Source organism: Mytilus trossulus, chromosome 4, assembly GCF_036588685.1.
Source record: "Mytilus trossulus isolate FHL-02 chromosome 4, PNRI_Mtr1.1.1.hap1, whole genome shotgun sequence".
In the NCBI taxonomy this organism is placed as follows: Eukaryota; Metazoa; Mollusca; class Bivalvia; order Mytilida; family Mytilidae; genus Mytilus; species Mytilus trossulus.
The window spans coordinates 19,509,730-19,526,553 of record NC_086376.1 but is presented as its reverse complement, the minus strand read 5'-3'; the positions used below and the strand labels follow the sequence as shown (position 1 = coordinate 19,526,553).

Sequence of the window (16,824 nt, the reverse complement as noted above, 5' to 3'; positions counted from 1 at the left end):
GAGGATTTTCATTTGTTGTCATGTCTCTTGGGGTAACAATGTGTTCTTTGAGACAAAATAACGTTATCAACTCGTATGCACCCTTTCCAGTGCTCGGATAATACGCTGTTACTTATTCGTAACCTGTTCGTTACTTGTTCGCTTATAATACGTTTGTCGTTCGTTGCACCTTTTAGAAAAGGATTTTTAATTGTTTCTATGTCTCTGGTAGTTACAATGTGTTCTTAGAGATAAAATGATCCAATTAGCGCCATGTACCTGTTCCAGCGATTGGTTAATACCCTGTTTCTTACTCGTTACCTATTCGTTTCTTATTCGCTGATAATACGTTTGTAGTACGTTGCACCTTTTCGAAAAGGATGTTCAATTGTGTTCATGTCTCTGGTGGTAACAATGTGTTCTTAGAGATCAAATAACCCTATTAGCGCGTATGTTCCCGTTCGAGCGCACGGATAGTACCCTGTTACTTATTCGTTACCTATTCGTTACATATTTGCTTATAATATGTTTGTTCTACGTTGAACCTTTTAGAACAGGATTTTCAATTGTGTCCTTGTCTCTAGTGGTAATAATATGTTCTTAGAGATGAAATAACCCTATTAGCGCGTATGTACCAGTTCCAGCGCTCGGTTAATACCCTGTTACTTATTCGTTACCTATTCGTTACCTTATCGTTACTTTATCGCTTATAATACGTTTGTTGTAAGTTGCACCTTTTAGAAAAGGATTTTCAATTGTGTCCATATCTCTGGTGGTAACAATGTGATTTTAGAGATGAAATGATCCTATTAGCGCGCATGTACCCGTTCCAGCGCTCGGTTAATACCCTGTTACTTATTCGTTACCTATTCTTTACTTATTCGCTTATGATACGTTTTTAGTACGTTGCACCTTTTAGAAAAGGATTTTCAATTGGGTTCATGTCTCTGGTGGTAACAATGTGTTCTTAGAGATGAAATAACCCTATTAGCGCGTATGTACCCGTTCGAGCGCTCGGATAATACCCTGTTACTTATTCGTTACATATTCGCTTTTAATGCGCGGGGTATACGTTGCACCTTGAAATAAATAGTTTTTTAATTGCGTTCATGTCTCTGGTGGTAACAATGTGTTCTTAGAGATGAAATAACCCTATTATAATTTCGTTGAGTAGCACCACAACTCCTCATGAAAAATAAAAAAAAAATTTTAAGTGTCATGCTTTTTTCTGTGAAATTTTATAATGGACAGAAATTATGATTTAAATATTGTAAGGAACATTTTTCACAGAGAAAAAAATCATGGATAATGGACACTATTTTTTTTAAAAGAAAGTCATGGGCTTTCTTGCATTATAAATCACGAATCAGGTCACTTTTTTGTATTAAAACGTCTTTAAGTCCTGAAATTGGTTTCCGTTATCTAACATTGGTTTGCAAAAACATATTCAAAACTTACCAGTGGCTGATCCAGGTGTTGTAGAGGTAAACCAATAGTATATTAACAATAATCGTCAATAGACACCCAAACTTTTAAAAATCGTGGTTAGCCCTTTGTTCACTGATCATATCTTTAAAAAGTATTCAACTATACAATCAATATATTTCTTAAAATGTGTATGTGTATATTGTAAGCTGGGAAGACTCCTATTTTATAACTGACGCTGGGTTTTTTTGTGGTCATCTTTGTAGATTTTATTCATATAAACAAATGGTATACAGGAGATATGATATATGTAAATAAAATCATCATTTAAACCATGATTGAAATTTTATATTTGTGCCAGACGAGCGAAGTTCGCCAAAATGAATATAGAAAAGCCTTCGTATTGCAAAAAAATCAAAGATTTATGAAATAATTCCTTCATGTCATGCTCTATTCTCATTTTAACATTGGTAGGCATTATATTTGTCGATATTTTACACTGAGCGTTAGTGAGGTGTAAAATGTGGTCAAATATAATGCCTACCCATGTTAAAATGAGCATAGAGCATGACATGAAGGAATTATTTCGATTCTAATAGGACAAATACAGTATTTTTATAGGTCGAAGCGTACGAAAATACCGTAAAAATATTTGGCTGTTCCCGTTTCCTCCCCGAGGAGTCTGTACATTACATTTCATATATGATAAGTTTAAAAAATACGAGCAGGGTAAATATATGTTGTTCGATATAACATTTATTATAAAAGTTAATGTAAGCTACCTGAATGTATATATTTTATAGGATAACGATGGAAATAACTTTAATAGAAACAGTAAATTTGTGCGCATGTGTCAAACATATTTTGTGCTCATCAGAACACGGCTTTGTTTACAAAGCGTAATAAGGACGTCATATTAGAATTGTGAATAGTGAATTAAGGTACTTTCCGTTTTTAATTTTTCTCGGAGTTCAGTATTTTTGTGATATACTTTTTTATAATATGACAACAGAAATGATAACTAATGTCAACACAGAAAGTGTGGATTATTAGGCTTGTAATACCATCGGGAATAAAAACTCAACCAGCATTTGCATAGACCCAGTAGTTGTTAATAAAATCATCAAAGATACCAGGATTGAAATTCGATATGTTTGTTTTCAATGAGACAACGAACAAACAACACACAAAAAAAGACAAATAGAAATCGTTACAAGATACACGTATCCAAGCAATATGTCAAACTAGTAATAACAAAACAAACCATTTTGATGTGGTTGATACTTGGAAAACAATTAATGCCTGAAATGAGTAGTTTGTTTAAACTGAAAATGTACTTATGATAGACTTAATCAGATGTTAACTAAAACATTTCAATTTATTTTTAGACAAAATCAGATAGTTCAGACTGACCTGCATTACTGTTCGCACACGATGGCTACTAGAAAATCTCTGTATGGACTTATCATAGAAGGAAAAGATACCACAGGTACAATGAATAAAGGACATCTGAGTTTTTCAAAACACCTTATTTGTATAGATTTGCACAATTGAAGTTTAATAATGATACTCAAATTTTCCCGTTCATCTGCACGCACCATAACACATGGATTATTATAACTATAAAACACAACGCTGTGTTAACAAAAAGCCTCCGTTGTCTAACTGAATATCTCAACCATTACGACTTTTCGATCCAAGAAAGTATGTACAGACAAAAACGCAGCGTTGTAATTTTTCATTTATATCAGTTAAAATTACTTGTTGATTGTCAATATTTGACTTATAATAAAAAGGAAGATGTGATATGATTGCCAAGTAGACAACTATCCACAAAAGACCAAAATGAAAAAGACATTAACAACTATAGGTAACCGTATGGCCTTCAACAATGAACAAAGCCCATACCGCATAGTCAGCTAATATAGGCCTCGATAAAACAATGTAAAACAATTCAAACGAGAAAACTAACGGCCTCATTTATGTACAAAAATGAACAAAAAACAATAATTACATAAACAAACGACAACCACTGAATTACAGGCTCCTGGCTTGGGACAGGAACATACATAAATAATGTGTAGGGGTTAAACATGTTAGCGGGATCCAAACCTTCCCACTAACCTGGGACAGTGGTATAACAGTACAACATAAGAACTAACCATAAAAAAAGGTGAAAAATGCTTAACTCATCAGATGGACAAAGTCTGATTTGTTTGAACTCACGTTAAATCAATTGCTGCATAATTAATTGTCTCTGTTTTATAATCTTTCGCAATTTGTTTTTTAAATTTCGTGACTTTTAAATCAGATCAAATAAGTTTTCTTTTTAATTTGCAAAATAGACAATACTATAACTCAAGCTCGAGGTGAATTGGTCCAGTATGAACGATTTAAAACTTGACATTTTGTCTCAAAATCTGTCCATAGATGAACACCATTCACTTTATGTGGCCTTGTAGATGTGTTCAGGTATTTTTTTTATATTTTATCGTGTCTTCTTGACATAAAACCAACACTCTTATAGTTGTAATACCCTTAATGTTTTTTTAAGTCGTTGTACAACTAATCCTTAATGAAAGGGTTATTGAGTATCTATTAACAGCTTTTCTTGTCCGCAAGAATGTGCTTTGAGGAAGATTAATCTCAGAGAGAGTATTTTAAATTATAGTGCAAATTAAACCCCAAAACATGTTTCACTTACCCTTAGCTGTATATCCCAATTATAGCACCATAAGAACGAAGACATTTTGCCAATGGCACGTCTAACTTGCTGTAATGGACCAAATATAGTTATGTTTCATAGGAAACCTTAACAGAAGGAGTTATATACTTTAAGGAGAGACTAGAGATAGATTATGAGGGGAAATATGATTATTGGATGAGGGGAACAGATACTGAAGGATTTTGAAAATGAAATCCGCATCAACCTGGCCTGTTAAAACCAGAAATTTCTTTGACTAAAACAGGGTGTAATGAATGATTAGCAACACAAATTGATGAATAATTGTGTGCAAAAGTGACAAAATCACCAAGCATGTTTACAAAGGTAAATTTTGCTTCCATTAATTTCACACAAATTTTAAGTGAAATTCAGGGGGAAAATGTATGTCGGTTTTACCTCAAACGAGCTATTTTTGAAACCAAGTTAATTTCACATTAACTTACCGTGAATCACATGAAACATACCCGTAGTTGTTTCACATCTATTGCGATTTACATGAAGCCGAAGAGAACACTTAGTTTTTTCATATTAATTTCACCTGGACTATACAAAAAAACTATATAGTTTTTTTTCATGACTTTAATGGGTTTTTTTAAATGTTTTTATCATAATTTATGTGAAATTCATCTTAAAAACATTTTGTGTATCTCAGTAGAAATTTATGTTAGTCTGACCTCAGGTGTGATTTAACATGAAACTCACATGAAATCAGTCCTCATGAGTTTTGACGTATAGGCTCGTTTGAATTGAAATACTTGCGAGTTAAATTGTTATTGGTAGTGACAAATGAAATGAATAGCAAATCACAATAATAAATCTATAAAAGAGAAAATTCGGAATGGAAACTGGAAACTGTGAATGTGTAAAAAAAAAAAAACCCACCCAACCCAACCAAAGAGGTGACAATATCCCAAGGCCACCGGCAATGGATCTTTAAAATAGTGAGCAAATCCCGCCCGTATAGTATTGTTATTTTCCTTTTTATAAATCCAAAACTTATTTTTCAAATTGTAGTCCCTCTGAAGGAATCAAAGGTCCATGTCACAGTCCAGGGGTTTATAGCTAATGTAGAGAGTCAACTCACCTATAGCAATGACACACTGGGCGCATTACAAACAAGCTTTATCTTCCCAATGGATGACATGTCAGCTGTTTACAAGTTTGAAGCTGATGTCAACAGTAAACACATCATAGCAGAGTGTCAGGATAAACAAAAGGTAACACACAGCAGAAAGTCAAGATTAACAAAGGTAAAACACAGCAGAATGTCAGGACAAATAAAAGGTAACGCACAGCAGAAAGTCGGGATATACAAAAGGTAGCGCACAACAGAAAGTCAGGATAAACAAACGGTAACGCACAGCAAAAAGTCAGGATAACCAAACGTTACACACGACAGAAAGTCAAAAAGATACATAAAGATAAAAGACAACCGAAAGTAAAAATAAAAAAAGTAACACACAACAGAAAGTAATAATAAAATAGGATACAACAATAAACAACAGACTGACATGATGGATAAAAAAGGTAACATACAACAAAATCACCCATTGCAGACTGATAAGACAGATAAATAAAAGGGAACACGCAACAAAAAGACAGGATGAATAAAATAGAGGTCGCACACAACTAAACAACGAATGGAGTAACAAAAGGTAACACACAACACAAATACAGGATCGATTAAAACAAAAGGTAACACACAACCCAAATACAGGATCGATTAAATTAAAACATAACAAACAACCAAAATACAGGATCGATTAAATCAAAAGGTAACACACAACCCAAATACATAATCGATTAAAACAAAAGGTAAAACACGACACAAATACATGATCGACTAAAACAAAAGGTAACACTTTGCAGATTGATAGGATGGATCAACAAAAGGTAAAACACAACACAAATACAGGATCGATTAAATCTAAAGGTAAAACACAACACACATACAGGATCGATTAAAACAAAAGGTAACACACAACCCAAATACATGATCGATTAAATCAAAAGGTAAAACACAATTCAAATACATGATCGATGAAAACAAAAGGTAAAACACAACACAAATACATCGATTAAAACAAAAGATTACACTTTGCAGAATGATAGGATTTGATAAACAAACAGTAAAACACAACAGAAGGACAAGACGGATAAACAAAAAGGTAAAACACAAAACAAATACAGGATCGATTAAAACAAAAGGCAACACACAACAAAAATACAGGATCGATTAAAACAAACGGTTACACTTTGCAGAATGATAGTATGAATAAACAAACGGTAAAACACAACAAAAGGACAGGACAGATAAACAAAAGGTAAAACACAGCAGAAGGACAGGATATACAAAAGGTAAAACACAGCAGAAGGGCAGCATGGATAAACAAAAGGTAACTTACAGCCGAATGATAAGATAATGAAAAGGTAAAGCATATCATATGATTAGTGGGTGGATATGAAACTAGGCATAGTATCCCATGTATTTGCAATGTAAGGAGTGTCTGTATTTTTTGTAACGGAAGATGGAATACAATCAAAGAACCCCTTATCGACAACAAGAAACTATACAATAATAGGCAATTGAGATTGGAATTTGAATCACCTGCTACTTGTTGGTTTTGAGATTTGGCATGCCACAAAACCAGGTTCAACCCACCATTTTTTCCTGTATCAAGTCGAGTAAAAGGCCATTGTTATATTATAGTTCGTTTCTGTGTGTGTTACATTTTAATGTTTTGTGTCTGTTGTTTAGTAGTTCTCCTCTTATATTTGATGTGTATACCTCAGTTTTAGTTTGCAATCCAGATTTGTTTTATTTTTCTATCGATTTATGATTTCGAACAGCGGTATACTACTGTTGCCTTTATCCAGTCTCAGGAAAATTGGTAAAGAAAAGTGTAGTTTATGTACTTATGTCCCATTGTACAAATGATTTTGTGAAGTGATCTAAATATTTTCATGAAGTCCTCAAAAACTACGATACACAGTATTATTGTCCATGTAAGTTATGTATAGACCAATCCGAATATCTAACTGATTTCTACATTTATCATTTAAGAAACGTCTGAATGCTTTATAATATGTTTAATGTTTCTGATTTGCAGGCTAAAGAGACTTATAATGAAGCAATTTCAAGTGGCCACACGGCCATGTTGTTATCTGAAGATGATGCGTCAGGTGATATATTTGAATGCAAACTTGGCAACTTGCCAGCAGGAGAGAAGGCACTATTGACCATGTCATATGTTGTAGAACTGTCTGTAGAAACAGACGGTAAAGTGAGGTTTACATTACCCACAGTACTGACTCCAAGATACTCACCTGGTAAGACTTAATCTCTGCAATTGTCAGGAATTGTCACATATTTTCACACATCATTTAAAAACACTGAATTATTTCTTATACTGTTTTTATCTGTTTTGTAAGAAATATAATTTCTACCACTTGATCGAATAGGAAGTAAAAGATGTGCCTTACGTTAAAGTGAATTTCTAGAGAATCCATTTCTCTCAAAGAGCGTGTCATGGTTGTTAATTGTAATCCTAAGAAGGTTGAATAAATTCCAGACATTAGGAGACATCTATGAATAGTGTTTTATCGGTATTAAAAAAAATTATCAGTTGATTTACATCAAACTAATTATTATTGTTAAATATACAAATGCACTTTCTTTGATCTACAAAATTTCATTACACACGATCAAGTTTTTCTCTCACTGTTTACATGGTCTTTACACTAATCGGTTGAATGTTGGTTGAATGTTGGATGTGATTAATGATATACTCTTAAATGCATGATTTTTCATTAGTTGATATGGGTTGATATGGGTCAACTAATCCAGGTATTCTCAGATCTGTACTAAGTGGGTTTTTTTTGTTGCTGGGATGTAATACTTCCCGACCACGTCCACTCTATGTTTTTGTTTTATGTATTTCTAGTTTAATCCATCTGATAAGTAAATATAAAAAAAGATGTCGTATGATTGCCGATGAGACAACGCTCAACAAGAGAACAACATCACACGGAAATTATCAACTATATGTCATCATACGGCCTTCAACAAAGCCGTACCACAAAGTCAGCTATAAAAGGGCCAAAAATGACAATGTTAAACAATTTACAACCCATTTACATAATAATTGATGACTACCATTGTTTTTAAATATGGATTTGAGATTACCAATTAGGAGAGCCGTGATGTAGTGGTTAGTGCATCGGACTACTAACACAAAGGTTCCTGGTTCGATTCCCGTTAGGGATGAAAATTTCAGAAACTCAATTTTCGGTTCTTCCTTGTCACCATTTGCGAGTATGGTCTTGAGGAAACGATGATAGTCCGTCGGAAGGTGACGATGAATGGCTGAACCGTGTTTTGAGAGAGACACACCTCTTGCTCGTTAAAGACACCCTTGTAGATTTCGAAAAAGAGTAGGCTAATGCCGATACAAGGCATTACTTGCAACCGCAAAGTAGAAAGGGATTATTACAAGTTGCAAAACTTGTTTCCCAATCCACGTAAAATATATATGTAACGTAAAACAAGTTTATAATTTATACGATGTTTAACTCGTTGATTTTGATTGATACGTTTGCCATGAGACCTAATATTTCGTTGTCTTTTGTTTACAATATTTATGATATTAATAAAAGCAGTAGTAGATATGTTCCCTTGTCCAAGTAAATGGTCATTTAAGTTAAGTCTTTTTTTATCTGCTAAAATTCTGAAACATTAGGTTTTGTGAAAATGGTACATATCTTTCAGTTCCTGCTTGACAATATAACGCCTTTCAAGAATGACTTTAAATGGCTTTAACAAATGTTGAATATAGCTTTTATTCTTACTGAAATAGAAAATGTAATGAGACAATATAAAAGAAATCATGGCGAGTAGCAATGTTGTATATCTGTGCATTTATTGTCATCTTCACCAGTTAAGGATGTACTAAGGTGAGGTTTAGGATTGTTTGCCAGATGTTCTGATTCCTTTGTTTTTTCCTACGATACAGGGTAAAATATGCCCCATAACACCCATTTTTCTTTTCATATAAGACTTCCATAGATCATAAATAGTCATTTGCAAAAATTTAAGCAGATTCTAGATTATTTTTTTTTTCGTTTTGACACCCACACAAATAGCAATGTTGATGTAAGGTAAAGTCAGTCTCAGCCTTTTCAAGCTATTTGTTTAAACTCAAACATATCGGAGAGGAGCTCCATAACGTATCAAAATTTTTAGCAAATTTGTTCTTGACAAATGCTCTTTCAAATAATAGTATCAATTCAAAATTCTAGATGTTTTAAATTTAATCTTAGTACATTATTTATGTTGTTGGCCCTGTGACAATTCAAACCTTGATTGAATAGTGACCAATGGATCCTCGTCATAGCTTTTAAATATAATTTGTATTATTATCTGTATTACAGATGTTGGACAATATGTAGAACCTGGAAGTGAGTCCAGTCCTGGTCAAGTGGACATAAGAACTCCATGTAAATTTACTTTCAGTGCTGCTGTGTCTGGTTGTTACAAAATCAAATCTGTTAGCAGCCCTAACGACAAACTTAATGTCAAGGTCAATGAAGATAAGTTTTCTGCATTGGTGAGCATTTTTTTTTTATGTAACACAAGTTTTAAATATGTGTATGGAAATCTAATATAGGGCTTTAATTCGAAATATACATTTGAATGTTATGATTTATTTTCAAAATGTAAAGACTAAAGAAGGACAAAAATATAGAGAATTGTTGGGTTGATGTTTAGACGAGTATATATACAACTCGTCTAAACATCAACCCAACAATGTTAGATCTGTAAATTTGCTTTCGCAAATTTTTGGTTCTTACCTCGCCGGGATTCGAACCCTTTGCTACTGTGATCTCGTGACACCAAATCGCCTGCACTGCAGACGTCCCGCTAGACCACACGACCACCTGGGCTCTCAAAAAAAGAGCTTTCGCTGGCCATGTGTTACCTTTCCACGTCAGTTTTAATCTAGCGGCGTACTCCAGAACATGATATATTAGGCATGAAGATGTTATTGTTACAGATCAGCTAAATTATCTATAGTAAAGGATCCTACAAATTAATGTAAGATACAGTCACAGAAAATAATTATATTCATAAGTACGTCTGAGTCAGTGACAACCCTACAACAGATGTATCCATCGGATATATATATATATATAATTTATCCCTAGTATCTATGATGAGTTTATTTATATATGTGATAATCTGGAGCTTTGATATGATGGTTTTATGTAGACAATAGAAAGCAGCGTATCTATGAGAAGCATGGAAAGTAAAGGGGTATATCATTTATTAAACAGACGTTAATGTGTTGCACTATACATTATTATATAATTTTCTTTTTAGATTGACTTAGCAGAGGAGTTTAAGTTTGATCATGATTTAAGTTTTGATATAATCTATGATAGTATCAATGAACCAGAGATTATTTTAGAATTAGGAAATAAAGAAAAAGGTTAGTAAACAGACTTGCACCTTGTATTGGATGTGTTTATTGTTTCTTTACAACCTGAATGCTATTTTTGAAATAGAAATGTCCTGTAGTATAACATTTTACCTGTTGACATTATGGTTATAGTTTTTTTTATCCTACTTGTTGACTATTAGTCTAATAATTTCTGCTTTTAGAACTACTGGAATTATATTTAATTATACAATTATGTTCAATGTTCAGGACATCAATATGCATGCTTACACATTAAATCCACAAAAAATAACTATTGATCAACAAAATCTTATTCCTTTTACAGATGGCTTGCTCAAGGAAGATTTATTAATGTTGAATTTTTATCCTGATTTGAAACAAGGCGAAGAAACTGAATACAGTAAGAGGGAGTTTATCTTTGTAATCGATAGATCAGGTAAGTACACAGACAAACATGGAGTGTAATATATAATTATGTGATCATTTTACAGACACACAACAACAATATATATATATAGATGTTTGTGTTTATGGTCTGCTTTTTAAATTGTAAGAAAGTTTAGGAAATCCTTATAAATAAAAGCAACAAAAGTATATCGCTATTGGAAATTCATAAATCGATTGAGAAAAAAAAACAAATCAGGGTTACAAACTAAAATTGAGGGAAACACATCAAATATAAGAGGAGAACAACGACACAACAGAAAACCCAACACTAAAATGCAACACACACAGAAACGAACTATAATATAACAATGGCCATTTTCCTGATTTTGTACAGGACATTTAAAGAAGAAATGGTTGGTTAAGAGTGTTTAGGGCATCCCTAAAAATGGAGGGCTAATTGAAGTTCACAGCCTAGTGTCAAGAATTACTTTTCAACCCCTACAATATTTTTGAGAATTTAAGTTTATCTCTATAACCCATAACCTTTTTTCAGATACTTATTAACTGAATTCAGCATTATAAACAATCTACAAAAAAATACATGACACACAGAATAGTTGATCAAATATGCCTTTATTTTTCATAGATAATATCTGTAGGTCTTGTTATTGATATAGTGTCTCATAATGCAATTTAGAGGCAAATTTGGGGGTCTTATAGAGTTAAAAATAAAGTAATCGAATAAATATAAGAAGATGTGTTATAAGGGCCACTTGAGACATCTCTCCATCACAGTCAACGAACGGTCTTCAACAACACGGAGTATTGGCTCGCACCGAACAACAAGCCGTAAAGGGCCTCCAAAATAACTAGTGTAAAAACGTTTAGACGGGAAAACCAACGGTCTTATATATAAACAAAATGAGAAACGAGAAACAATTCTGAACCACATCAACAAACGACAACCACTCAACGTAAGATTAGGCGAAACAAACGAGAAACAATTCTGAACCACATCAACAAACGACAACTACTCAACATAAGATTAGGCTTATTAACTTAAATTTGCCTTTAGGGTACCCCCTTTTCAGAAATTCTAGATCCACATCTGCCACTGGTAGTATTTTTACTCATCAAATTATACTTATATTTTTTTATAGGTACAAAATTAAGAGTATAAGAAAAAATGATTTCATTTCAAAGAAAATAATATTATTATTTTGATAGGTAGTATGAGTAATGTTAGAATAAAGAAGGCCAAGGAAACATTACTACTGTTGTTGAAGAGTTTACCTGTTGGATGTCTGTTCAATGTTGTATCATTTGGTAGTAATTTCAGCACTTTGTTTGAGCAGTAAGCAAGTTTATAAATATTGAGGAAGTGATGTCTGTACCTTGTTTCAAAAAAAGTTGTTGTATGAAATTGGAGAATGATAAACTCTTTGTCATATTTTTCTTTCTCCTTAAGGATTATGTACCCTTGTGTTGCTTCAATGCTAAACATATGGAAATTTTATAGAAAATCCACAGCCTTTATTCTTGTTCTATCATATTTGGCAATTTGATGTCCGATAAATATAGGATTATTGCATGCAGTGCTAGCATTGATTTCCTTATAACAAGTTTATTAATGTAGTTATTGGTTAGAACAAATAGAGATATGGACCAAATCAAGTACACCTTTTAGGGTGCGCTCGACTTCAGTGACTCAGCACGAGGTATTTTGGAATTTACAGGTTGTTTAGAACTTTTTGCAAACAATTAACACTAGCACATCATAGAAATGCAAGTGAGTAATCTATGTTTCAAATTTTATAAGAAAAATCTCTGTATTAAAGGCTGTGGATTTTCTATAAAAATCTTGATTTATTTGCCACAAAGTTATCTTTTTCTATTAAATGCAATGCAACAGTAAATAATAATGCTTTGCATCAAGTTTCCCCCTAGTATATGTTCAAAATGGTCTGTCTCTATTATTCATTATATCTGTAGTTTTGATACAATTAATGTTTGAAAAATTCGTACACAAATGGCTCCAGAAGGGTACATAAACCTTAAAACCTATAAAATAGATTACCCGGAAGTCTAAACAGTAACTCAATAGGTCGTTTCAATAAAATCTTTGGTCACTTGTGACAGGGTTTTCCTGGGTAAATTTATTACATTAGATGTATGTTTCATTATGATACAGTTATTTCGATTTGCAAACAGCAATTTTGCGCCCTTCTGAAATCAACATTCAGTACACAATGACGATGACACGAGGTCCCACAATAAAGTGGACAGGTAAATTAAGAAAAACTCGATGGAATTCGTGTTTTGATGATCATAGCTAACAAAATGTTATGCTTATTTTTTTAACTCCATAGGGGTGTTACAATAATAACATTAACCGTGTAAACATGTTTTTAATGAAGCGCTTTCGCGCTACATACAAAAGAGTACTTCAGTCAACGCTTTTACGTCTGAATAAAGTTACAAAAAGAAGCTTTCAATTCTTAATTGAAACTGTGAATATCGGAATGTATACAAATTTTTGCAAAACCCAAAAAATCAAAAATCCTTCAAATCCGATTTTTGATTCATGCAGGAAAATTGGTACCCACAAAATTACCACAAGTTTTTGACAAAGCAAAAAGTGACCATTAAAATTACATGATTGTATGAAAATAAGTTAGGCTCTTTGCATGGGAAATAAACACATTCATTCTTCGACCAGGTATTAAGATAATAATACCGGTTATGTTCTATGTTATGTTCGTATATTTTATGATGATATAACACGTATCCCCTTACAGGAGGGATTGTGATAGATGTTCAACCAGTTTAATTTAGGTCTGGAGCTGGCATGTCAGTAACTTATAGTATTCCTTTGTAACTTTATGTTCATCATAGTCATTTTTCAAAGTTTCATTTGTTACTTTATCTAACATCAGACTTTGACATTTTACTTTGTGTATTGGTGTGTGCCACATTGGCTAGAGGTATAGAGGGAGGGTGGAGATTCACAAACCATGTTTCACCTCACCGAATGTTTGCGCTTGTCACAAATGAGGAACCTCTGGTCTTGTGAGTCATATATTTTTTATTATTTTTTTATTTTTTATTTTTACTCTAATGATTCAGAGGATAGAATACATTTTTCTCTGAACTACTTAGTAGTATATATTCTGTTTTGTGGTCAGCTAAATCATGATTCCGGGTGTGGAATTGTTTCGCTTTGTTGAGTTGTCTCTTTGACACGTTCCCCGTTTCCATGCATTCTCAATTTTATAAGATGTGGAATTATTGCAAATTAGACACTTGCCCGAATGTTTAACTTTTTCATTATTGTATAGGAGTGAAGAGTATAGTGAAGTAACTTTAAACCAAGCTCTGTCTCTCCAATCGCAGATGGAGGCAGATATGGGTGGTACAGAGATTTTACGACCACTTAAACAGATTTATAGTAACAGCTGTATACAGGGATATCCTAGACAGGTAACTTTATTTATATAAAAGATAAAGAGCTATAATCCAAAAGGTCCAAAAAGTAGAGTCAAATCCTTTAAAGGAATCAGAGCTATGCATGAGGGACATACATTCCCTAATTTGTTATTATTTCTTACATTGTGTTACAGCAAATTTTAATAACACAAAAAATTCGTATTTTCATGCCAGTACCGAAGTACTGGCTACTGGGCTGGTGATACCCTTGAGAACTAACAGTCCACCAGCAGAAGCATCGACCCAGTGGTAGTAATAACATTAACGTTATCAATTTTCAAGCACCAGATGCGCATTTCGACAATACATGTCTCTTCAGTGAGGCTCGTGGCCAAAATATTTAAAATCCAAAGCTTATATAAAAGATGAAAAGCTATAATCCAAAAGGTCCAAAAGTAGAGCCAAATCCGTTAAAGGAATCAGAGCTATGTATGAGGGAGATACATTCCCTAATTTATGATAATTTCTTACATTTTGTAACAGCAAATTTGAATAACACAAAAAATCCGTATTTTCATGCCAGTACCGAAGTTCTGGCTACTGGGCTAGTAATATCCTAGGGGACTCACGGTCCACTAGCAGAGGCAAGAGCAGAAAAAGCTGCATTACTTACTTACTTACTTAGTACTTGCTATGTCTAATGGCACATAGGGCAAGGACAAAGTTTCCTCCACTCTTCTCTGTTGTTTGCTGTTCTTTCCACTGTGCCCCAGGTATATCCTCTTTCCTTTAATTCATTTTCTACCGTGCGTCTCCATGTTGTTTTAGGTCGGCCTCGCTTCCTCTTCTCCTCTGGTGTCCATCTAAGGGCAACCTTGGTCATGTCATCAGATGGTTTGCGTATAACATGACCAAGCCACCTCCATCTTTTTTGTATGAGCAAAGTCTCCATGTCTTTGGTGGAGACTTTGCTATTCGTCATCTCATGTAGGTCTTTGTTGGAGATTTTGTTTGGCCAGAATAGTTTCGTTATCTTTCGCAGAAATGTGTTATGGAAGCTGGAGAGTCTGTTGATGTCTTTGTCAGTCATTCTCCAGCACTCTGAGCCATATAGGAGTACAGAGAGTACACAGCTGTTATATGGTATGATCTTGGTCTTCTTAGCTGCAATAACTTTAAAGGAAATCCAATTGTAAATGATCTGATGTATCGAGTATTGAAAATAAGGTCAAAGATGCATGTAATTGGAAGTTACAAAAAACAATAAGAACACAAAACCCACCATGACCAAAACAAAATAAACAAAAAGTCAAAGATATTAAACCCAGCGAAGACCAAATAAGACAAAGATGCTTATAGAAGTACAAACAAGTAATATAACTTTTAGATGCACAATGATATTAGGATATTATTTCTATGTTTAGAAAACGAAGTCTTCAACACTAATGGATTTTAGGTTATGAAAAAACACAAAAATTCTGAACTCTGAGGAAAAATTAATAAGGAAAGTCCCTAAGCAAGTAGGAAAACCAAAATCTCAAAAAACGTCAAACGAATTGATTATAATTTTCATATTCTGGGCTTGGTGCAGGCGTTTTCTAATGTCGAAAATGGTGGATTCAACCTGGGTTTATAGCTAGCTAAATCTCTCACTCGTATGACAGTCACATCGAACTCCATTATAATAAAAACGATGAGTGAACAAAACAAACAGATAGGTAAAAATGTCAAAAACAGTGGCAAAACAGTCAACATTGTGTTATCATCTTAATCACTACAAAAATAAATGCAACAAAAAAGCACATAAAGACATGCTTCTTTGTTTTGATCGACAAAAGATCACTTTTATATCATTTTTTTTAAAGATATTCCTACTGACAGATGGAGGTGTCAGTAACACCAATGAGGTCATATCACTAGCGAAGGCAAATAACGGAAATACAAGGCAAGTTGGACTATAAAAGATAGTTTCTATATTTTCTCCCATTAAAGTATTTTTAAATGTCAGAAAGTTTTGTAATCTATTCACTTATCAATTGGGGCATGTTAAATATTCATATAAAGGTTTATTTTTTATTTTTTATGTATTATACTGAGATGAAATTATACAATCTATTTTCTAGCTGTTATTTATAAAATTGGGAATGGAAATGGGGCATGTGTCAAAGAGACAACAACCCGACCAAATAAAAAAAAAACAACAGCAAAAGGTCACCAACAGGTCTTCAATGTAGCGAGAAATTCCCGCACCCGGAGGCGTCCTTCCTTTGGCCCCTAAACAAATATATAATAGTTCAGTGATAATAAACGCCATACTAATTTCCAAATTGTACACAAGAAACTAAAACTTTTTTCAAATTTACAGAATCCATTTTTTCTCGAAAAAAAGAAAACAATCATATAGCAATTTTGCTAATGTGTACC

At 33.3% G+C, this 16,824-nt stretch overlaps 1 protein-coding gene across 1 annotated transcript; it reads left to right on the top strand.

The window, feature by feature from the left end:
- Positions 1-2,796: 2,796 nt before the first annotated feature.
- Positions 2,797-16,361, top strand: LOC134716471 (von Willebrand factor A domain-containing protein 5A-like). The gene is made up of 9 exons (XM_063579473.1): positions 2,797-2,893; positions 5,144-5,346; positions 7,240-7,459; positions 9,560-9,735; positions 10,509-10,617; positions 10,913-11,023; positions 12,202-12,328; positions 14,313-14,454; positions 16,266-16,361. Exons 1-9 carry the CDS (start codon positions 2,839-2,841, stop codon positions 16,359-16,361), a joined length of 1,239 nt encoding a protein of 412 aa, XP_063435543.1. The 5' UTR covers positions 2,797-2,838.
- The last annotated feature ends 463 nt before the right edge of the window (positions 16,362-16,824 follow it).